The sequence below is a fragment of the Engraulis encrasicolus genome, chromosome 16, assembly GCF_034702125.1.
Source record: "Engraulis encrasicolus isolate BLACKSEA-1 chromosome 16, IST_EnEncr_1.0, whole genome shotgun sequence".
NCBI classification, from domain to species: Eukaryota; Metazoa; Chordata; class Actinopteri; order Clupeiformes; family Engraulidae; genus Engraulis; species Engraulis encrasicolus.
This window is the reverse complement of record NC_085872.1, coordinates 6,282,817-6,307,939: the sequence shown is the minus strand read 5'-3', so window position 1 is coordinate 6,307,939 and position 25,123 is coordinate 6,282,817. Positions and strand designations below refer to the sequence as shown.

General features: G+C 42.4%; 1 protein-coding gene across 3 annotated transcripts; it reads right to left on the bottom strand.

Annotated features, from left to right (window-relative positions):
- Positions 1 to 92: 92 nt before the first annotated feature.
- Positions 93 to 24,970, bottom strand: arhgap45a (Rho GTPase activating protein 45a). Of its 3 annotated transcripts, none has more exons than XM_063218431.1 (23): positions 24,679 to 24,970; positions 23,336 to 23,702; positions 19,932 to 20,075; positions 18,954 to 19,038; positions 18,011 to 18,083; positions 17,028 to 17,097; positions 16,059 to 16,190; positions 15,853 to 15,914; positions 15,408 to 15,518; positions 15,146 to 15,226; positions 14,505 to 14,672; positions 12,530 to 12,667; positions 12,097 to 12,284; positions 11,408 to 11,499; positions 10,983 to 11,078; positions 10,776 to 10,874; positions 10,311 to 10,474; positions 9,334 to 9,522; positions 8,907 to 9,044; positions 7,729 to 7,961; positions 5,010 to 5,250; positions 2,334 to 2,409; positions 93 to 2,043 (listed from the first exon to the last, which is right to left on the bottom strand). In XM_063218431.1, exons 1-23 carry the CDS (start codon positions 24,763 to 24,765, stop codon positions 1,718 to 1,720), a joined length of 3,360 nt encoding a protein of 1,119 aa, XP_063074501.1. In that variant the 5' UTR covers positions 24,766 to 24,970; the 3' UTR covers positions 93 to 1,717. The 3 variants fall into 3 exon arrangements, with proteins under 3 accessions (XP_063074501.1, XP_063074502.1, XP_063074503.1); XM_063218432.1 differs by having other exon boundaries at positions 11,408 to 11,496; XM_063218433.1 differs by lacking the exon at positions 8,907 to 9,044.
- Positions 24,971 to 25,123: the final 153 nt, after the last annotated feature.

Below are 25,123 nucleotides of genomic sequence, written 5' to 3'. Positions count from 1 at the left end.
CTGTGTCTATTATGAAGAGTGAAATACAATGGAACTTCAAGGTTACCAGTCTAAAAAACAAACAAACGAACAAACAAACAAAACGCCACACATTCTGTGTTTTATACCTTGTGTGCCAAGACGAGCTTTATTACAACTCATTTCAGGTACACAAACAGTTGACATAAAATTAACACCATTACATTGCTTAGAAAAAAAAACATATCTGCAAAATAAAATACTGGCGTAGAGGGACTTTTAAGGAGGAGTAATAATAATAATAATAATAATAATAATAATAATTAAAGGTTTCTGTGGGCTAAAAATGTTTTGTCTCCTTGGCGAAGCACCCTTTTCACCAAAGACTAGTGGCCTATGCCTGCAGCTCCCTTCAAGACCATTAGGTATTCCAAGAGAACCAAAATGGAAAAAATGAATCTGGGAACACACACCTCGACCTCCGAAATACAGCTGCGATGTGTCATGGTTCTATAATGAAAGGACACACATCTGCTGGTCTGTAATGCTCTGCGAGTATGGATCACACTGGCCAGCAGTAGTGGAAGTAAATGGAAAAAGGTTTGGATCATGACAGGAGATCTAGTCTGATCCTCCGAAACACACATGGCCTTAACTTCCTGATAGACTACAATACATGCTAACATTGTGCAAAACATTTAACTCATACCATAATTAGAAACATGCTAAAATCAAGTATTAAACAGACATGACATGACTGCGTACATTTTTTTCTCCAAATGTTGACAGCAGCACTCTGTAGTATGCTCATGTACAAAACGTACCATATTAACAGTGCAACTACTCTTTACATCCATACTATGGCTGTTGCCACATACTTCTTTCATAAAGAGTAAATACACATGTTGATGAATTTCAACCTCAAGTAATGGTAAGATATACAGTAACAGTCCAGTTTTTTCCCCCACAGAGTTTCACTTTAGGCTCTGCATAGAATGAATGAGATTTGTGTCACATAAACCAATTGGTGAATATTATGGCAGATTATTCTGATACTGAACTGAAAAGTAACGCACACTGACCTCTGGATATAGACAAAGTGGCAATTTTAACTGTTCACATACACTCAGATGCAAAAGCATCTTAAATAGAAATAAAATTTAAAATTTCCCAGATAAAGATTCCCAAAATACAGTTTCTTCAACTCCTTGCCCAGCCCATAATAGAACAATGACACCCTAAAATAAACAATGTCTTAAAATGAACTGTTTTGCAGGCATGGCACAAAATGGCACATTCAACACACACACAAACACACATGCACACACACACGCACACACACACACACACACACACACACACACACACACACACACACACACACACACACACACACACACACACACACACACACACAGTAACTGTGCACACCACTTGTATATGGTATGCAATGTGCTAACATGGGGTTGAAGTTATTGTCTTGGTAACATCCATCTTGGACAACATCAAGTCTTCCAAGATTCACCGCAGTGCATTGTTAAACTGAACAACCTGAGCAAATATGAAATGTATTCCAGTGTCTCTGGTGGTATTGTAAAATGTTTTTTCTCACGTAAGTAGAAAAATAAAAAAAATAAAGGAGCAAAATAGTTTTGCTCTCTTGAACCAAATCCATATATATAGATATATATATAGATACACCTCTTTGGAAAAAAAAAAAAAACACAAAAAACCACAAGAATCTGAAAATTGAGACTGTCTAGTCAGCAGAATCCTGCTCTGCTTCTGCCGTCTGTGGCCTGCTCACCACCATGTCTGTGTGTGTGCCATCTGTGGTCCGCTCCCCACTCCCCGTGTCTGCAGAGTCCGTCTCTGTGTGTTCAGGGGGCTGCTCAGGGATGGTCTCGGGTACACCACCCGACAGGTCCATGCTCACGCGAGGGCTCAGCTGGTCATCATCGGTGCTCGTCTCGCTCTCCTGGCTGACCAGTGGGGGGCGCTGCCTCGGAACTCTCGCTGTGTCTTCCAACTCCGAGTCTGAGTCCAGCGAGCGTTCCCGAGAGCCAGATGAACCCAGAGAGGCACCTGAGGTCAACATACAGTACGGATATCAGATGTTTACATTTTGGGAACCCACATACTGTAATTGTACTCTTTGATCAGGTTTATTGTTGATCAGGTTGTTGGTTGTCCACTTCTATCTTTCAGTATGTACTGTACAGTATAGCTTTATTTGTCTGAGTCTTAAAAATGGAATACTAATGCATGCTGATATCACAGAACAAGATATTGTTTATTTTCAATCATGCTGTTAAAAAGAATCATGTACATGTATTATTCGTTTTTTATATACAGTACTCAGGGTTGTGTCTCACCACAGCATTGTTCAGGGTCAGTTCTGCCCTGTTCCTCTGTTCCCTCCAACTGGTCAGGTTGAGGGTCTCCAATATCCTACACACACACGCACGCACACACACACACACAAATAATGAGCTGTTGTGGTGGGATAAGAGCAAGTTCATCCAATAGATCAAACACTTGGAGCCACATTGGTGGCCATTAATTTCCGCTGTTGGTAAGACAGGGGGATGCCAGTGTACAGCCGAGAAGCAGATTAATCAAAATTCATAATACTTAGGGGGGGAAATAGCTGAAATAATGTGAAGAAATGGATCAGTAGTGACAATTGTCACTTGACAACTGTCAATTTCAGATGAATAGAGTATATTATTATTGCTGTTGTTGTTCTTGCAGTTGTTGCCGTTGAAAGAGGATTCAATATTCAGTTTGTGGCCAAATTAACTATAGCTGTCGGTCAGCATTAATTGCGGGAGAGGTGCACTGTGTAGGATGTGGCCAGAGTAGGTATGGCAACTACCCTGTCCCTGCTCATTGAAACTGTGCTGCTTATTGCCAAATATGATCTTTTCATGAATGTTTACTTAGTAATAAACTAATATTTACTAGCATGACCACAGTACAGCAATTTTTGCAACTAAAAATGTCTATTTCTTGAAATTCAAAATGGCAGGCCGTGGAGAAGATCCCCCTTTTCATGTATGAAAACTGCAAATGTCCCAGTCATAACGAATACTTAGAATTTGATGGTGGTGGTAAGTACTCATGAAAAAGGTAACATTAGTGAATGGGCAGCATGAATTCTGGAAATGAACTAATAACATTCTTACACAGTGCACCTTTAAGGACAGATGACAAAAATTCACGGTGTCCTTTGACCTGTTCCACACTCCAGCCCTGGTGGTAGTGGCATTGCATTTTACCATGCCGCCAGTACTGACCGTAGAAGAAGAAAGTGACTCCCTTTGCGGCCTTGCGGCCTTGCCGTACTACACTCTTATGACTTCAGTAAGCCGTCTCCTCTATATCCTCTTTGGTTTAGAGTGAGATAGACCAGAAACAGGCTGTATAGCTTCGCTGGCCTCACCCCTATGTGGGGTAAAGGGTTCACATGCAATGCAGGTGGAAGCAGCCGTCTGTGTATGTAAACAGAGTAAGCCATCACAAGGCCTGGAGCCTACCCCCACTGTCATGGGTTGCTTCTCTCAACAATGTGCCCCATATGCCACAGAAAGGCTGAAAGTCGCACTTAGATATAATACTTGTAATGCATATAACAGGACAATTACAAGTACAGTAAATTTTAAAAAATCGAATAATTCCGTTCCACATGATTGAAAACAAACTACATATGCTATTGCCACCTCCTGCACAAGTAAAGAATGTATCCACTTGTTCACATCTTTCTCATACTATGATAAAGTGAACAACCAGTTACCTAGAAGGAATTAATAGTCTGTACTAACAACCTTAATGTAAAGCATGGAGTGCCTTCAACAAATCAAAGTACATGACAGTCCTTTTACACTTGCCTTCAGTAATACAGGTGCAAGTGTGAGGCTGGAACGCTTGATCAATGATGAAAGTTCAGAAAACACTGCACACTGAATACTGCTCTTTTTTTCGTGGAGCAAACATCTATTGGAGTTTGCTCCAAGAAATAAAAAAGAAAAAACAACAGTATTCAGTGTGCTATCAGAACTTTCATCATTAAAAGCTACTACTAAGGAAAGCTACTCTGGGTCTGCCTGTACTTCCTCTAACGCTGCTTAAAATGCTGCAAGTTAAGCCTGTCTGTTCTGCCCGCTATCGCTGACATTTCACAGGGGATTCAATTAAATTTGAGTATTTCCAACAGCTAGATGGGTTGCGTTTAAGGTAATAAGCACTAGCTCTGGCATTGGGGGCAATGCAAGGTAAGTGAAAGGAAAGAGTGATCTGACTGATTGTAGCTTAATCCAGTAACATACTGTGCAGAGGCATTTTATGGACACAGGTTAGGACCAAGGCGAGTTAGCTAGACCAATGCTTGCAGAGAATTGAAGTTGTGATCACCAAACTAAAGAAAAGCAGTCAAGAAATGCTTAACAGTCAGCTGCAGGCCAGCAAGTCAGCTGAGGATGGGTGCATGCAATGCTTGTATTTTGGAGAGAACCAATGGACAGTGGGAAGTGAGGATGTGGGACGAAGGTGAAGCACTTTTTGAGCACTAAGTGAAGGACTTTGTTTAGGAGAAGAAGTAAAGGGGCGTTGTGGTAACCTACAGTAGGTGGGACATGAGGGAATGGGCCTGCGGTTCAATATCACCGAGAGATAGGAGGGAGCACAGGTGGACTAAAGTAGCCTTGAAAAGAATGTAAAGAAATCAAGTGCATCAATGTAAACTATGCCAGGGCAGTTCAGATAAGTTAGAGAACTCAGTTGAGATGCATTACCAGCTTACATTTGGTGATTACATATTAATCAACTATCGATAAAAAAAGACAAAAGGGAAATACATGAACCTGATATTGATTGAAACTGTAGTATCTCAGTGGCCAATCAATATCACTGGCACAGTCTATTAAGTCCACATTTGGCAGTTGGTACGCCATCACAAAGGTATTTCAGGAAAGGCATTTGGCATTGTTCAACCATGAAAATCCGCAAGTATCTTTTATACTGCCATTAAATCCATAGAAGGTGCTGCTCACCTGTGTTTGGCTGTGAATGAATGAGGGTGAGCAAGGTGGTCGCAGGCCTCCGGCATCCTGGGTGAAGATTTGTTTGTGAAAGACAATGAGGGCCTCTACAATGCGTGCCTGGCGTGGGTAGTCCACCAGCGAGGACAGAGACACAGTTGCCCCGGTGGGTTTGGGCCGCATCAACGTTGGGCCAAAGACTATTCCAAGGTTACTTGGGCTCATCTTGTTCTCCTGTTCAAGCTCAGTTACCCTAAAAGAGAGCAAAGATGAATTGGAACACGTTTTGGTCTTTTATGACTTAATTACATGACAGGACAGTGAAGGAATGACAGGTGACGAGTGGGAGAGAGATGCGGGTAAGGATTGGCATAGGACCCAGTCCGGAATCGAACCTAGGTCGCTGGCACAGCGGGCACTGTTAGAGCCACGGTAGGGCTGGAACACGCTTTTATTACATGTGTTTTTCATCACGTGTCAAACATGCCAGATATTCAGTCGTGGACTCGAAGACCTGTATGTTTATATTTAAGAGAGTCCACCATTAATTGCATTCTTGTTTACTGACTTATCACCCAGTGCTAAAATACAGAAAGCATGCTTTGCTCATGAAAAAGGAATATGCAACAGTCATTACACCATTTTGACCAGAAAACACCTGCTAAAAAGGCCTAAAGAATTGTCATTCATTGTCATCGCTTCATTTCTTAATCTCTGTAGCACATAGAGAGATTATTTGTTTAATTAAATGATAGCTTGGGCTTGCTTTTGTACAGCATCAAGTCTTTTACATTCATCTTAGAGGCCGACAAACTCCTTCAAAGGTCTTCCTGCTCATCTTCAAAATCGCTTGAAACCACTGACCTCTATCTCTGGGGTCGTCAGATATCTCTATCTCAACATCATCCTCATTTCCAATCAAATCTGAATCAATGTCCTCAATATTGCTACCATGTCTTATGTAAGCCATGTCGTTAATGGTTCAAACGCATAGATGCAGCAGCCGGCATGAAAGGTAAAACCACACAGATGCGTCTCCCGGCCAAAATGGGTTAATATGGGCCCTGCCGTGGCTTCGCAGTAGGGCACTCGTCTGCGGCACGGCTGCGCCTAGTTCGATTCGAGCCCGGGTCTTTTGCCAACCCTTCCCCGTCTCTCTCCCAAACGTTTCCTTTCTCTCTCTCAAACTGACCCAGGTGAAAAACCCATATACTTAAAGTGTACTTTTTTTGACCGTACTTAGTACAAAGTGTACTATTTTCGGCGATTTATAGTGCACTTCATTGCACTATTAGTGCGCTGAAGCACTACTAAAGCAGTACTTCAGCACACTTGCAGCACACTGAGGATGCTAAATTGGCACCGCTTTTGGACAACTTTAAGTGCACTACAAGCATACGTTTGAAAGTATGCTCCAAACACGCTTTTCATGCATTCTTATGGCATTAATAGTGTGCTTGAGTACACTTCTATAACATTTTATTGTTACTAGAAGTACAATAAAAGTATATTAACGTCATGCTTCTTTGGACTACATTGGAACAATTTAAGTCTGTAAAAAGTATATCATATTAAGTATTGTGAATATATAACAGGTATGCTTGAAGTATATTTACAGTACACTCCCAAGTACATGAAATAATATAAATGTAATAGTACAATCCATGCTGGTCCTCAGAGCTTGTACATTACACACAGCCACATGTCACAGTAGTGATACAGTATGCATGCCTAGCACAACTGACATTTACAATCATTGCATTGTTACAGAGATTTCAGATACACATTTCACTTTATATCATTCTTGTTCCACCTTCCTGCAATTGATCATTTGAATTGATCACTAATGGTGACCCTTGTTTCTTTGTTTGAACAACTAGTTCCAACTTACCTCTCTCCATGATGTCATGGGAAGTGTGAGCCTATATGTACCAGAACATATACGTGACCATCATAATGACGGTGGGAACATGGTCATTTTTTGTGTACCACTTTAACATTTTAAAACTCCTACAATAAACGCAGAATATAACAATGAGTAATATTTTCATGCAAACCAAAGATATTCCTTAGAGGTCAATGGCTTTCTGTTTGAGAAATTGAGCTCCAAGAAGTGCATTACATGATGGTACATGCATGATGATGCATGATGGGTAAATGCACTTTGTGTAAGCACACTTTGAATATATTTGGATGAAGCACAATCATGGTGCACTTAGAAAAAGTATACTTCCAATATGTTAAAGTGATTTACTTTAAAGCGCACTATAGAAAATCACACTTCGAAGTCACTTGGGTGAAGTATAATCAAAGTGCACTTAAAAAAAGTGCAATTGCAATATGTTATTAAAAAATACACTTTTAGTAAGTTCACTATTAGAACACTATTAGTATATTCCTCTAAATACACTTTAGCCAAACATCTTCTAAGTGCACTTTATGTATGGTTCGCAAAGTGTACTTTCTTTGAGAGCAACTTAATTACATCTAATTTTAAGTACACTTTAAATAAGCATATTGTAAACATACTTTTTCTTAGCACAAAAAGTGTGAGTGCGCTTTTAACATGCTAAGTACACTTCAGTTGTGCTTTTATTGTACTAAATTGAACCACTTTTTCACCTGGGGACCTGGCTGTCACTAATACATTAAGTCTAAAAGACCAAAAATAATAATTAAAAAATGGAATATATAATATACAATGCCATTCGTAACATTCCATTGCTAATACCTGCGCAGGTGGCGAGTGATGTAGCGTAGCGTGGCAACATTAGGTGGAGGCAGCTCTAGCATTAGCGCTTGAAGCTTCTCCACCAGGGCCACCACCTCTGGCTCCGTCTGCGGCCCCCGGTCCACCATCTCTGGGCCCTTCCCAGCCTCTCCTCCCTCGCCCTGCTGCGTGCTCTCCTTGGCCAGGCCCATCAGGGTGTTATACAGGCGGAACGGCATAATAGGCTCCGGCAGCTGGAGATACACATAATCATACACATAAAGATACACATAATCACACATACAGGATGAAGACAACTGAAACAAAGCAGATGAGGTGGCCATATTCCTTCTTGTTGTCTTTAGTAGAGGAGGTGTATAGACTTCTAGTTTGATTTAGACCTTCCTATAATCCTGGAGGCTGAGATATTTCTTAAAATGACTTGATCTGGCTGCTGCGTCCAGCCACCTTGTCCGTGTTATTCAAGACCAGCTCTACTTTGGATACTTTGTATATCATGGCTACTGTCCCAGCAGTCCCTCCACTTTGTTGTACAGCTTGGAACTATATATATATCCCACTGATCTATTATGCACAATCCTGCAGTTTATAAAACATCTTGTGCACATTAACTCCAGCCAAAATAAAAGCAAATGCTTTCAGCTACATAATTCACTTCTTTCTAAGTGAGGAGCACAATACCATTCAACTCCAAGGTGTGTTCAGACTACCCTGTGTGTTTTAAATGCTCTAGTCTCGTCCCTCCCGTTTTAATCTCTGATCTGTCTTGTTTTGTACATCATTCTTTACGTTTGTATGCTAATAAATTCCATTAGCTGATTCTTTAGAATACTGAAAATGTGTGATCCAGTAAGCAAGGGTCTTTTTTTTACCAGCATTCCTATAGCTATGCAGATAGTCAACTCACAAATCATAACAGAATTTTATATTTACAGTTTCCCACACACAGTGTAGAAGCAGTATATGTTTCAAAACACTTCCAAATTCTGTTTTCTTAGCTAAATATTTTTCTGTGTGCTGTGTACTGTGCCCATGTGCAAGCATACGCGCACGTGTATGTGTGTGTGTGTGTGTGTGTGTGTGTGTGTGTGTGTGTGTGTGTGTGTGTGTGTGTGTGTGTGTGTGTGTGTGTGTGTGTGTGTGTGTGTGTGTCAGTCTGTGAGTATGCAAACACCAACCTGTCTGAGGTACAACTTCAGCACATTGCTGATGTCATGGGGGGAGGCTTGAGAGAGCTCTACGAGGTCCTTGCCATTCTCAAAGGCCTGGCAAAGCTTCTCCACGCGAGTCTTCACCCCATTCACACGATAGATGCCCTGCACAAACAAACACTCTTACCATCTTACAAAGCTAAATCAATGCATCTTAACCCGTTCAGACACGGCGTTATAAATTAGCTGTTACCAGAATGGCAATGACCAAGTCGTAGTGCATTACTAAAGGTCCTGTGCTATGTCATAGTACAGTATTGTAGTATTGTAATACTACCGGTATGGTACTTAACTTTTCAATGACTATTACAGTGTGTCACAGGAGGTACGGCGTGCATTAAGGGGCTACGAACTTCCTGTGACTGACCTTTTCAACCTGATTGTCAAAGCTCACCTTCATCTTAAGTGCTCTCTTCTCAATCTCCTGGATGCACTTCTTGATGATGAAAGGGATGCCGTCTGAGCTGCCCTGGAGGACACTGGAGAAGTCCCGGCCAAACAGCTGCAGACGCCCCTGCAGCTTCTTGTGTCCGCACTGAATGGCCAGGGACTCCAGGCACTTCTTATGGCACGCCAGGAAGCACTGTGGAGTACGACAGAGGCAGAAGGATATACCAAGAAGCTGGTTCAGGGGTAAACCAGGTTGAGTTATGAGGCTCTTCTATTAGAGGTTTACCTCTTAACTTAACCTGGTTAACTACTGAACCAGCTTCTTAAGTTCTTAGTATAGACCCTAGACATGTCACAACACCACTACAACAACCCAGAATAAATACACTACTGTGGTTGCCAACATTACATCACAATTACAATGCCGTTTATAATCATCAATGGCTGTGAAGACATTAAGAACTCGGTGAGGATTTTGGTTGATGCATTCTGCCTCGTAGTGTTATTTTTGCAAATCCCTCATAAATCAGAAACAGCAGAAAGAATCAGTAGAAACAAGAGTCAATCAAAATAATATAACATGGCCTTATATGTCATTTAGGGGTCAGCATAGAGAGGCTACAAAGCTAGACTAGACTCTAGGCTAGGCTAGACTAGCTGACATATGGCGCAGAAAAAAACAATTTACACTTCAGTCAAGATGAAAATAAATATCCCACAATTAGTGAAAGCGTCCAAACACACTAAAACCCCGTAAGCTAATAATGCATATCTTCAGAGAATGTGCAAGCAATAGCCAACCTGCAACTACTCTATGCAAGAGAGATACTTCTGCAGTATTCGTAAAAGGCTTCTCCAATAGTTTTAGACTGCGATATCTGTGATAGAGCCCATGCATCTACAAAGGCGTAAATGTACACGTACAAACAGAGAAAGACATAAATATAAGATATAACCAGTTTGCTGGCAGCCGTGACCCACCTCCTCACATTCCGCTCCCTGGAAGTACACATAGCTGTCACACTCTCTGCACTTGGACGGTGTCCGCAGCTTGCGCAGCCGGTGCGTCTTTGCCGCCTTGGACAGCCCCACGTTCCGAAACGGGCCGGTTGGGACGGCAATTTCTGGTTCTAGCCCGTTCATGCCTATGAACACACAGAGCATATTGCACGACGGCGCTGTGTTATTCTGTCGCCTGCTCTCCCAAAAAGCACACAGACAGGAATGGCTTGCATCACTCCATTGGGCTGTGTGTGTACATGTCAACAGACGATCAACATGCAGGAGTGGACAATGTCAATAAGAGGAAATGGATGAAGTGCACCCTGCTCTATAGCGTAAAGCTCTATAGCACTGACACAAGGCATCAGCTGGTTCGAACACCTGTTGAAGATGCTTCGAATCAGACGTATGGATTTATTCAAGGTTATACAAGGACAGACTCACGTTGCTCAAAAGAAGATACATTCCCATCGCCCTCATCAAGCTCTTCACTGGATGAAAGGGTTCCAGCAGAAATAGGCCGTTGGGCTTTAGGAATGTCTCCTATGAATAGAAAACAACACATGAGTAATGTACTCAAGCATTGAAAACCAGAAGCAGTTTAAATACTATTTGTGAGCGGCAGAGAGCTCTCACTATTGATTTTATTACCTGTGCTTGTGGTGGGGGATCCCGGCACACTCCCTACCCCCACACTGTCTGTGTCACTCAGTGTAGAAGGCCACGACTTATGGGACTGGTCTCGACCTACAGTTGAAAAAAATGATGACAAAAATGATGAGTTCTTAAAAGCTCATTTCTTTCTCTTTCTTTTCTCTTTCTCTAAGTAGATGTCATGTTTGAAAAATCCTCCTGAGGTATCTCAGACAATGCCATGGAATTTGCTACAACCTTTATGTTATTTGATAACAAACAACTGAGAGTGTCAAAGGTCAAACATGGATAGCATAACAAAACAGAGATATTAGTTCATTATACAGATATTTTAATATTTATTAATAAGTAGCTAAATGGAGTGTGGTAATTCTGTAAAGTGACTGTATGTAAAGAGAGTACAGTAGATGCAAAGGGCTTACCTCTTCTCTGCTTCACCATATCTCCAGACTCCAGGTCCCCTGCAGCCGAGGTGCTGTCGGAGCTGCTGTTGCTGCGAATGCGTGTTGAACTCCTCAAGAAGGAGAAACATGTCAGATTGATACAGAACAACTGAATCATTTCAAGACGATGATCAAGGAAATGAATGTCTATTTTTTTAAATCCTTCTCATGAACCGCCAACATATTTATTCTATGTCCATATACCAAACCACCAAAATGACAGTAATGTTTGTATTTTGTATTATATTTATCTACTTATTATCTTATTTTTATCTCTGCCAGGATCTTTACTTGAAGTAACAGTTAAGTTTCATATGTGTTTGTCCATCACAAACGTCTGACGCTGGGGACACATACAGGTGAAACGAGCGAAGCGAAGACAGGTGAAATTCAGTGTTCCATTCTGACAGCTCAGCCGTCATCAGGTCGTCACGGCGCATCAAATGGAATGAAACAGTTATGTTGTTGATGTGATTGGCCACCGCAGGCGAAATTCACTCCTCATTAGCATAATATAAAACTTGGTTGAATAATTTAGCTTCGCTTCGCTCCTGTTCGCTTGCCTTCACCTCCCTCCTAGGAATGACTGCCGAAGTTCGCTTCGCTTGGTCAAATTTGCGTCACTGTGTCCCTAGCGTTAGTGAGATTGTGAGTGCCACTGTACTCACTGGCTGCCTGCGGAGTAAGGCTCAAAAGTATAGGTGGTGGGCGGCTCCTGGCTTAAAGACAGGTTCTTCACATGGGCTGCGTACTGCTGTCCTGGGTCATACAGCTTGCAGCTCTCACACAGGGTCTGGTAGTGCACTGGCAATGCAGCGGTCTGCACGTGCATAATCTGATAATAGTAGGCTGTGCACTGAGGACAGACAGAATAGAAAACAAAGAGGAAGATCTTAGTAAGCTACTGTAAGATACTGTAAAGAAGCTGTAGTTGCAGGTTGATTCTGAACCTTGGGTATGTGTATTATATCTTTCAGTGGCTTAGGCAGCCTGTTTGAAACAAACTGATAGATATTAGGTACTGTACTGTACTGTACCTTTGGGTGTTTAAACAAATGACTGTTGAGGGGAGGTTGTTGTGTGTCAATAAGGGATACTCACAGCACGTAAGGTCTGGTCCGTCTGTTTGATCAGGTCCTGAATCTGCCGCAGAACGGTTACCTTCACATGCTCCAACCCTTGCTGATGGGTAACGGCATCAGCAACGCATGTACGGTACGTGGCTTCAGCCTCCTCTGCCTGAGAACACAGACAGACAGACACAGTAAGCTGGTGACCCCCACCCGGAGACAGCACTGGGAAACAGCACTGGTACACTGATGGCAAGATGTACTCATTGCCCACCTCCCAGAGTCAAAAGAAGAGTTTTAACTTTCTGCTGTTCTTCTAGCTGGTCTCTGACTCTGGTGATGCAAAATGTACCTCCAAGCTAGTATACATCATTGAACCATCATTGGTACCAGCAGCTAATGGTTCCTTTTGGTTCAATGATAGGCGCTAGCTTTGGACTAGAAGTAATGACATCAGACTCAGAGAATGGATGAAAGAACAGGAGAAAGGTAAAACCAAGAGCAAAACAATTAACATTTCCCAAACGGCATGGTTGATCCGCCTCCCTTGATTTGCTACTGGTTGTTTGCTTCCCGACAAAGTGGAAGGAGTTCTCAATATTTCTGGAGCTCAGAAATGATATTTGTATTGCTCCTAGCCTGACTAGAAGCAACACTGAAGATGTTGTGTCAACAGGAGGGCTGGCTACTTCTCTGTCACACTTTGAATGTTTCCCACCTTGCTGATCAGAACATTGGCAAATACAGGTGTAATAATGTCTGCTAGGGTATGTAAAATCAAAGTCCCTTAACACAAGTAAGCAATGAAATAACAATGAGCAATTTAACTAATTTTAAGCCATTTAAATCAGGCACACAGCTATTTACTTACAGGTAATCTGTGTCAATCTTCCCAAAAACAATGTATTTCCTCAAGGCTGAATAACTGATGTCACCAGTCATAGAGTAACAGAGCTGCTCTTGAATCAAGTGAGAGACAAACACTGGTGAACAGTCTAATATACCTGTGCAGCTTTAGCTTAAGGGTATTGTTTACCAGGAATACAATGATGTAACGATGCCTACCTGTCACCTAGTAAACTATAGATGACTACCTGCCACCTGATAGATGACTAGGTTAGGTCTAGTTGTCACAGTGACCACACCTTTTCTTGAAAATGGAACAGTTATAGAAATAGACTGAGCTGTTACTACATTTACCAAAGATGAGCTATGTCACAGGGGATTACCACAACATTACGACAGCATTGCAGCTGCATTAGGATCAGCTCACTGTGTTGCTGAAATTCAGGAGAAATATCTAAACCTGATGATCCTGTTAACATTTTCCATCAGTTGTTCTGAGGCAACTCAGTCTTATAAGAAATCTCAGGGGTCAGGAACCTATGGCTCTAGAGCCACATATGGCTCTTTTGGGAACTGTATATGGCTCTCACTTATCTAGGGTTACCAACCATCCCTTGAAATATGGAATCATCCTGTATTTATGAATAAAAGTATGGGTTCCATATTGAGTTAAACGGGACAAGGGAGGTCAAAAAGTGTTAAAATGCAGGAAATTACATCTAAGGAATACAAAATTCTCCCAAACCCTCGTCATAATGAAGTTGACAGTTGGCAACCCTATTACCTGTGATCAATAAAAGCAATAACTTGACAGTACACTCTAAAATTGTTGGGCTTAATTGAAATACATGCTTTTGATTGTATTCAGTGTTTTTTAAAAGGAAATGGCTCTCGTGAAAATTTCTTTTTAAAAAATTGGTGTTTATGGCTCTCTCCATCAAAAAGGTTCCTGACCCCTGCTCTATACAGAAGACCAAAACACTTGCCACTCCCAAGCCAAAAACTGACAATGATTTCAACAACACAAGATCACAAGTGTTTTTTTCTGTATTCTTCTTTTTCTGTCTCTCTCTGTTCAAATTCAGGCAGTGTGGTACAATAACACGCTGAGGTTGACACAACTTCCACCTGGTGAGTCACTTCCTCTTGAGTCAACTGACCTTGTTGCGTGCTTCCTCCTCCAGCCGCCTCTTCTTGTCGAGGGCTTTGGTGGCTGAGCCACTCTGCTCCTCCTCCACCCTGTTGGCCGCGCTGCGCGCCTTGTCATACTCCTCACATCGCGCCACATAACCATGCTTGGCCTTGCGCAGGTTGCTCTCAGCTTCAACCTTTTCAAAGCACAGACACACAGACGCACATTCACATTTACAGAGATAAACACACACACACACACACACACACACACACACACACACACACACACACACACACACACACACACACACACACACACACACACACACACACACACACACACACGTATACTGTACACATAGCAATGCATCCATAAAAATCGTTAAAAGTTAACAGCCACATTAGTGTGATATCATTTACACACCTTAAGTGCATACCACCAAAAAAGTATGCAATGTAAAGAATGTACAAGCTTAACTGTGAGAATGTGAGCAGATAGGATTGACTACCATAACATGGCCCACCACAAAAATACACATTTATGTGGACACACACACACACACAAGCACACACACGCACACACACGCACACACACACACACACACACACACACACACACACACACACACACACACACACACACACACACACACACACACACACATACCAGCTTCCTCTTGGCCCTTTGCCATTGTTCTTTAATCTCTCTGCGCTTCTTGTCGTGTTCCTGCTTGCGCTGCAGCAAAGGCTGACAAAGAGAAAGCATGGTTAAATTCCTGTCTGTTAATGTATTATGTGTGTGTATGCCTTTGCACACGTGTTTGTTTTTGTCAATGAACACATAGATAAAATACAAAATATACGGTGTGTGTGATTGCATGAATTGCACACATACACATTTTATTGAATGCGTTGTGTGTGTCACCCACCTGTAAGAAGCTCTGTGTGTACATGTTGCCAGTGGCCTGCTGGACCACCATGCTTTGCTCCAGGTCCTGCTCCAGAGCCAGAGAATAGATGGAGAAGAGGGGCATGTGGGGCTGGAGAGACAGGCACAATATATGAGCTACAAGCTCTCTTCCACACACCACGCTCTTCCTTATCGTTGGTGCGTCTCTGAAGTAATCCAGCAAGTAGGGAATAGATTGCACTCAGTTTTTTCTTTGTCCTTTTCTTTTCTTTTTATTCATTCATTGCAGGGTCAGACAGAAACATCTCTCTGACCCGGCAATGAATAAATAAAATGAAAAGAAAAGGAAAAGGAACAAACTGAGTGTGGTCTATTCCCTACTTGTAATGTTAACTACAGCTAATAAAGGGGACACATTCTGCACAGGTTAACTCAGAGGTTTCAAAGACCTTTCCATTACTTACTTTTTTGAGGCTATCACTGCATGCCTGGTACAGACTGTGCATCTTCCTGGCAAAGTCCACCTCTGTGAGAGAACAATGCAACACACCCATGAAAAGGAGGTGCATATCTATGGACCAAAATCTGCTAAATTAACTTTAACTACATATTTTCAGGAGCTCTGTTGGGTGGACAGGACAGCCCAGATATCTGGATATACTCCACTCACCATGTGTGATTCTCTTCTCCACATAATTCATGACATCCTTGAGGTACTTTGTGACACTCTTGGCATAGGAGAGGGCTGAGTCGACACCCCCCTCGCTCCTCTGCAGCAGAACATCCACTTGCTCTGCACTGACTACTCACAGGCATAGAAACACACGCACACATACACACCAGACATACGTGGTTTACTTCACCAAAAATGAAAATGCAATGTGTGAGGAAGGTCTCTGGTTTGTCCCAGTGCTCTCTGACAAGGTTACAATGGACAGCTTTGGCCTTTTGAGAGCAGTAGCTTCCTTCTAGCAACCCTCCCATGAACGCCATGGCTATTCAATTGTTGTCTGACCGTAGACCCATGCACATCTATCCCAGATCCTGCCACAGAGGTCTGCAACTCTGTAGATGTAGTGTGTGCGTTAGTCTTTACCAGCTTTCATATTTTTCTGGAGGTTCTGGGTGATTGTTTTGATGGGGGCCCACTTCTAGGCAGGGTTGCTGTCATATTGTACAGAGTTACTGCATTTGTAAAAAAAATCTGTTTAACAGCTGATGGGTGGAGCTGGAATCTTTTGGCCATGGTGTTATATCCCTCCCCAAACTGTAGGACTGCCACTACCCCCCAGGTGCCATAACACACAGTGGACTCCTATGCCTATAATATAACTTCCTCTGGATAGTTAAAATAATCTGGATCACCACCAAAAGTTAATCACTTGTTCCTTTTGTCATTTCCAACTCCAAAAGTTGTCAAATCTGTTCATAACTTTTTGAGTTATCCTGCTGACAGACAAATACACCAACGTGACCAAAAACATAACCTCCTTGGCGGAGGTAATAACTTGTGATGATACAATAAGAAAGCCATGGTTAACAACAGAAATATCTGCACTACTCAATGGGGTCAGATACTTTCAAGCAACACTGTATGTATTGTATATAACGTATCAATTGTAAGAAGCTGAATACTTACAGCACTCCTGCTGGTCATTTTTTTGCATGTCAGATCCATGGCCAGGAAATGAATACAGGTTCTCCATTGACTGTATACACACAGGGCAGGGGTGAGAGAGCATTGTATCACATGGTCATTTCACCACACCAATGCCCTAACTTCTTACTAGGTGATACGTCAAACACACACACATTCTCTCTCTCTCTCTCTCTCTCTCTCTCTCTCTCTCTCTCTCTCTCTCTCTCTCTCTCTCTCTCTCTCTCTCTCTCACTCTCTCACTCTGTGATACAAAGTCAAACACACACAGATCCCCCCTCTCTCTCTAACAATTAGCTACACATGGGTGCAAAAGCCAAGCAAGGTGAGGCAAACTGCAGCTAAAAGCAGAATGTGAACACATTTTGAAGCAGTGCATGATCACATTTGGATTAGGATGTTTTTTATATAGTGAATACTGTATACTGTTAATGAAGATAAACTCATTACTTTTCTAAGTCCGAGCTAGAGCATCTAACAAGTGGAGACATTAAACAGCTTAAGCAACATGGCATGCCTCTTCATGGGAAATCAAGGGGAAATGAGGACTTCTGCATTTGTCAGGACTAGAGGCACACTAAGACCCAGTGATCTGACTGGTGTGACTACAGTGAAAATGTGTCATTTTTCACACCACCAGACAGTCTTGGACAGCAGTCGCCCCCACATGCGTGATCTGAGCCCTGATACTTGAGTCATGTGGGGCAGCACAGAGTGAGTGTAGCAGGAGGGCGGAGCCATCAGCAGACTGCTTCTGGGCACACATGACGCGCAAGGCAGAGGAACACGAGAGGCTGAAGATAACGACACAAGGCAGGAAGAAGCAGCCCCAACAACATCCGTTATGCGTGCATACATGCATGCAGCACACTCACTCCCCTCCACGCTAGCACACTAATACAGAGAGAGAGGCAGACGGGGAGGTAGACAGACAGACAGACAGACAGACAGACAAACGGACTGACCCTGCTCTTTTCTGTGGGAGGTAGAGAGAGGAGGGTGCTGCTGTCCACTTCCCCCATCAGCAACTCAGATACACTTAGAGAAAGAGAAAGGAAAAGACAGCATTCAGACATTTACTATTCTTTAACATGCAACGTTAAGTCATAGGTCATCATAGTTACCTTAACCTGTTAAAACACAGCGTATACACCGCCATGGCAATAACAGAGTCGTAGTGCATTACTTAAGGCCCTGTGTTATGTCATAGTAGAGTAGTACTCTGGTAATTAACCTTTCGATGACCATTACAGTGTGCCTCAGATGGTACGGCGTGAATTAAGGGGCTACAAAGCACATACATTTTGAGAGAATTGACTTTGACTTTGAAAAAGAACAGAAACGGACGAAAGGGACTTGTACATTTCTTTGCTAGAGGCATAGGGTCGTGTGTTGTAAGGGCACTCCTCTCTCTTGTTTACAAAGGGAAATACTGAAGTGTCAGGAGACAGGAAAGCGGCAATACAGCACTAAGAAAAGAGTTGTTTTTCTTTAATACACGTTTTGGTACTAGACCAAAACTAAAGTTTACCTGATGAAGGCCTAGGCCCGAAATGTTGTGTATTAAAAAAAAACAGCGAAATGGTCAGTGTGCGTTTTTTTCAAATTGTCTGCCGAGTGACCCATGGGCCATCTCCGACGCACCGGCCAGCTGAGGTATAACCCACAGATCTCTACCCAGGGGTTTTTTCCCCAAAAAGTAAAGGCCATGAATGACATGTATTCAGTGCCTTCTAGCATTGATTGGATAATAACATGCTTACGATAAAAAGAGATTGCACAAAGACCCGAAATGACAAATACACTGAGTAAGCCACATCATGATTTAGTATTTTAGGAAGTCTTGAAAAAGGAGAACTATAAAATGAGACTATAAGGACAGAACACAGCAGTTGCCGTTTGCCATACTTGCTGCTGAAGGCAACAGCGATGGTCTCAATGGCCTTCTCAAAGTCCTTCTTCTCCATTTCATTACTGTCTTCATAGTGAAATCCTGAAAATAAAACAAAAACATCATATCAAATAATATACTTTAAAAGGTACACTGTGTAAGATGTTTAGTTGTTTATTTCCAGAATTCATGCTACCCATTCACTAATGTTACCTTTTTCATGAATACTTACCACCACCATCAAATTCTAAGTACTCATTTTGACTGGAAAAATTGCACTTTTCATACATGAAAAGGGGATCTTCTCCATGGTCCGCCATTTTGAATTTCCAGAAATAGCCATTTTCAGCTGCAAAAATGACTGTACTTGGGCCATACTAGAAAATATTAGTTTATTACTAGGTAAACTTTCATGAAAAGATCAAATGCCTATGTTATAACCTCACTGACACCAAAATTGTAATGGCTATGTCTTAATCTGTTACTTAAGGCTCTCGGTAATGTCATTGCAATGTTGTTATGATGTAGTTGAGTATTTTCAGCAAATAGCGAATAGGCCCGCCGGCGACCCCATCTGCACAAAGAGGCTACAACCACATTCTTCATATGTTATAACGGGTATATTAACATTTGACATGGACTTTAAACCAGTACAATAAGAGAGAGTATGGGTGGATTCCATTATGCGGACTCCCCTTCTCCCTTACTCACTTGCCTGCTTGTGACCTCGTGATGATGTCACTGACGATAGAAAATGAATTCAATATCTTGCAATATCACAATTCTAATGTAATTTTCTAATTTGCACTCAGGGTGGTGAATGACGAATAGTCCCCCAAAAGTTGATTGTGGCTAGGCTGACAGTGGGGAAACTTTATTGTTTTCTCCATGAAAGCGGGGTGTCAGTAAAACGTGAGGCCACAAGCACAAGCGGAGGACTGGCGCCTGCATATTGGAATGCACCCACTGTGAATGACACCGGTCTCACAACTGACCTTTGACCTTGGAGATGAGCGTTCCAGCTGCTGTAAGGATCTCCACAGTGTTGAGCAGTGGATAGGTGCCGATGACCTGCCGGAGAACACGCAACACCTCACCAAGGCACTCATTTGCTAGATCGCGTCTTGATTCGTCCTTATCTGCAGGGGAAGCAGGCATATGGGTGCAGGTGAGTGTGTTTCAGAGGGATTCAAGCTACCCTAGATAAATGTATATAATGTTCATCATGTCTAACTTTTTAAATCACACTTGAGATTTTCTTTTACTTCAGACATGTAAAAGTTTTATCTTTTCCCTGAAATGTTTCGACGGTATAACTTCCGTCTTCATCAGAGGGTCGTAAGAAAATCTCAACTGTAACCTGGATAATAATGCCTCCAGAAATCAGAGGACGTTATAGTATAGAGGACTGAGGAGTAAGCTAACCTTATGTTGCTCTACCATCTGACCTGTTCTGCCTGCTTTTGTGGACAGTTTAGTCCAACCAGAGCAAGACCAGCACTACAAGAAGTAAAATGAAGCACCCTTGCTGCTCAGATGTATTTTTTTGTATATTGATAAGAAGGGCGTAACAGTGGCTAATGCTTCAATGACTAAAGGAAAGCCCCCATAGTCTGTAAGGAGAGCCCAAGTAGAAGACGTCTGGGTAAAGTCAACTGTTTCTTGTTCAAGGTCCACCCCTTTAGTGCTGCTATAATTAATAGTGGCCATACTAGTCATAGTAGAAGTGGTGATAATATGGCAATTCTCTCCTCTATGGACTTTCAACATACATTCAACATTCCAATTACATTTAATTTAACAAAACATTAACTGATAACGTTTACAATTATTTAATTGGCCTGTGTGTCCTTTGTTTTTTAAATAGTGTCACATTACAGCAACACAGTAGCGAGCAAACGTGTCTATGGGAAATCAATCAGTGTAGCTGTTCTTGTTCAGCCTCGTACCGCTCACACAAAAACACATACGTTGAAACTCAGTTATAAGTCACTGGAAATATTATCAGGCAGTAATGCACATCTAAAAAGGCAGCAAACCCCACCCCAAATTCTAAGGTCAGAGTGTAAAGCAGAGTGCTTCAACTTTTTCCTCACAACACACACTGCCACTTGGCCACGTTAATGAAGTACAGTTCTCAAAACCGGCAAAAAATCATTATCATCATCAACCATACTGCAGGAGTGTGACTGACCAGCATTCACTACTGAACACTAGAGCCTTGGTCAAGTGTTTAATTTAAGTGTGTGTATGTGTGCGTGCGCGTGTGTGTGTGTGTGTGTGTGTGTGTGTGTGTGTGTGTGTGTGTGTGGTAACAGGTCCGACACTGGTGTTCTGTGGTGGTACTACAAACAGGGACAGATCTCCCACCTTATCTGGCTGGCCACCCAACAGCCACTACTGCTTGGAGAATGTAAACAGGAAGAGTGTGTGATGAAAATAGTTGTGCTGACAGGAAGCTCAGTCGCACAGACCAACTTACTCTGCAATAACTGATTTTTTGTTGTTGTTGCTTGGCCTGTCAGGCGAGTACCGGTACATCAATTGGGTCAGGTTAGCAAGACCTTGCTTTTCATGCTGACTCTCGCTTTCGATTTTTTTTTCATCTCTTTGTATGTGTATGTGTGAATAAGACTTCTACAACTCTTGTCTGGTTCGAATTCAGCAGCTCAAATATGCATGGCGTTTAAAACTTCGGATTAGGCAATAACTCCAATTTCTCCCAGTGCATGCAAACGGTGTGTGTGTGTGTGTGTGTGTGTGTGTGTGTGTGTGTGTGTGTGTGTGTGTGTGTGTGTGTGTGTGTGTGTGTGTTTAGGGGGTTTGTAAAAAAAACGTTTGTCTGGGAAATATACACTGGATCAAGATATACACAGGATCAAGACAGTTCGCTTGTCCACTTCTATTCAAAGGAAACACATATAAATTCAAACAGCCAATTTGTTGCTGCACTTCCATATTGGGACATTCATTTCACTTACAAGTAAATTCTGAAATCCGCCGGATATTAGCTTCTAAAAGTGTTTCTAACATACGTGCAATATGAAATACAGGATTGGTATTGTAAAAAAAACTGTGCAGTTCTAACTACTGTAAACTGTGTAAACTACTGTGTAAACTACAGAAAACTACTTCTGTAGTACAGACTAGGGATGCAAATTATCGATTAATTCATTAATCGTTAGTTGATTGCCTTATCGATCGACTTACGATTAATTGATAAGCGGCGTTTTCCTCCGAAATCTCAATGTCTCTAAAAAAAAACCCCACTAAATCTAAAAATTCAGATAAAATACTTCATTTCAGTTAGTTCTATTTAAATTCTATAATCCAAAGGTGATTTAAATATTCCCACTATTCACACCCCTCTTCACACACACACTCTTCACATGCCCATTTCACCTGGGTCTGAGGCAGTTGAATTGGCCATTAATTGCGATTAATATTTTTTAATCGATTAATGCATTGATCGATTAAAGTCGATTAATCGCTTGCATCCCTAGTACAGACAAAGGTTTCGTATTTACAGGCCGTTATGGTGTCAGTGGGCTGAGTAGGATCTGTGAGATTGAGACTACAAGTTGGGAAACAAGTGCTGAACATCCACACAGACTACCCTAGTAAAGGTATGATCCTAAGGGCGCCGGAACGAGTTTAAAAGAGGTGGTGCATTCTTTCTTTCTTAGCAATGTTACTACTGCTGCACTCCACTCATCTGTCTGCAGTTAAAGTTGAGAAAACCTCATTTAGGGAGTCAAAAAGTGGGGATGCAAATGCACCACTGCATCCTCCTCTCTGGCATCTATGCCCTGATCATAAGTAGTCAGAGGGCGGGAGACTCAGGGGCGGAGAGAGAATGAGAGAGAGAACGAGAGAGTGATAGAGTAATCTACCACAGGCAGCAGAGAAAACATCTGACGCACATATTATCTTCCTTCCTCTTGGTTACCATGGGGACAGAAAGAAAAAAAAGAAAGGAAACCTCAGAATGTGTACAGTTTGTAAAATGGCCATTCCCCACAGTGATACTGAGAAAAAGGGACTCAGGCAGACAGAGATTGTCCTTATACTAAAAAAAAAAGTGCTAAGCTGTAGACTCAAATTCTGTGATACTATTTGCTGGGGCAATATTCTCACTCGGTTTCTAAAATAACGTGTCTATCCAGTTAATGTCCTATCCCTATGTTTTTCCTTTGGTTATAATAATTTAAAAAAGAGACAGCTTGCTGCCAAGGGTTATCTTGAGAGGTCACTGACTCTGAACTGATTGTTTGGAAGCCTATAGCCAGACTACACACCATGTTTTAACTTCACAACATGTTAAAGCTGAACTGGGACTAGGAGAGCAGCCAGCCCCTATCTCAGAAGTGGTACCTCGAGTTCTGAAGAGATCACCCACCTTCCCCCAGCACCACATCCTTCAGCTTCTCCACAGCCTCAGCGAAGCGTGCCACGTCTCTCAGCAAAGGGGGAATGTCCTCGACATCAATGGCAGCTCCCTCCGAGGCCTCTGCAGTGGGGCTCTGGGCCACCCCTCGCCCGTGTCCTTTACTGAAGCCCCAGGCACCGGCCGTCTGCATGGGGAACCCCACAGCACTGGCATGTCTGCTCAAGGCAGTGGGCCGCCTCAGAGTGGCCACTGGAGATGGGCAGTTCACCAGCTTGCTGTGGAGGATTGATGGGGTGCCTGGGCATGACATGGAAACCATGGGGTCCTGAGCACCTGCCACAGGTGGGGCATCCACCCCATCTTTATTTCCCTGCTCCTGTGGAGTGAACAACGCATTCAGTGTTCGCGTGTGTGTGTGTGTGTGTGTGTGTGTGTGTGTGTGTGTGTGTGTGTGTGTGTGTGTGTGTGTGTGTGTGTGTGTGTGTGTGTGTGTGGCGCACGCGCCTGTGCGAGCGCCTGTTCGTGCTGCAGAATAATATGCTAGTTTCTTAATTTCCCTGTTGTGAGGCTAAGGTTGTTTAAAATGAGTAGAACTAGAATCCAAAACAAATGTTTTAACGAAATGTTGTATTAACGAAATACACCTGGCCTACTAATCAGGAGCAGAGGCCCATGTCGGCAAGGCGCCGTTTTAATGAAGTTTCTCCCTGGAACTTGGTAGCAGTAGGGGCCTGCAGTGGAATACTGGAATTGTTACTTTTTCTGTCTTTTTTGCAATTGGAAAATAATATAGGATAAACTATCAGAATAAGAAAACCACTCTCTATGTATCCTGCTGCTGGACAAGTCAGAGTAAAACCTCAAATCGTAGAACATCCAGCCGCCCAAACCTCCACCTGTCAATTCATGATTGTGTGTTGGTTCTCTTCTCAGACCCTAATCGTTGCACACTAGAGAACATGTTTCTAGAAGACACACACATCATATTAAAAACATACACATGGGCTCTATAACTTCCTGGAACTGACTTGCTTCCTACTTCACTTTGAAGCAGTGGGTTTAACAGTTGCCTGATTGACCTTACCTTTCATACTCTTCATAGAAGAACATAGGCCTAAATTAGCTTTTATTCCGTTTTCGATTAGTGTTACGGTGTTCACAATATAGCATACACACGAGAAAGTAGGCTAACTTGAAACCACACATTTTACTTACAGGTTGCTGCACAGGACTTGCGTTATGTTTTTAATTGTGTGAAAATGTGCCAAATCGCTGCATTTACATAACAGAATGTGTTAAAATCGAAACGTGCTACACATCAATTTTACCGCTAAGAGATACCAATGACTTACTGAAGGACTGTGAGGTCCGGAGTTTCCTACGTTACCCTTCTTAGACAATGAGGGGGTCTTGGATAAATCCTTCTTTTTCCGAAACATGGTATGTCGCTGTCAAGTGTTCGCCAAGTGTCCAGCACTAATTATCGTAGGCTATGAAATAACATCTGTCCCCAGTTCTGTAAACTCGGACTGCTCAGCTTCCCCATAAGCGCTCAAGCTCACAATGCTACCGTTACAGTCTCTTCCTGTCGTCAAAGCCAGCACATTGACACAGAGCGCCACTTGTGCACGACTGACCAGTCAAGATTACCATACATACATAGCAAGGCACTGAAGTATTTTCACTATTTTGAAGTGTGATTCTGGTCTATATTGGTGCAGTTTCAGGGTTAGCAGCAATTATAAAGGCAACATTAAGAAGATGGACTGCAATTCCATCCAGAAACTTCCCCCCATG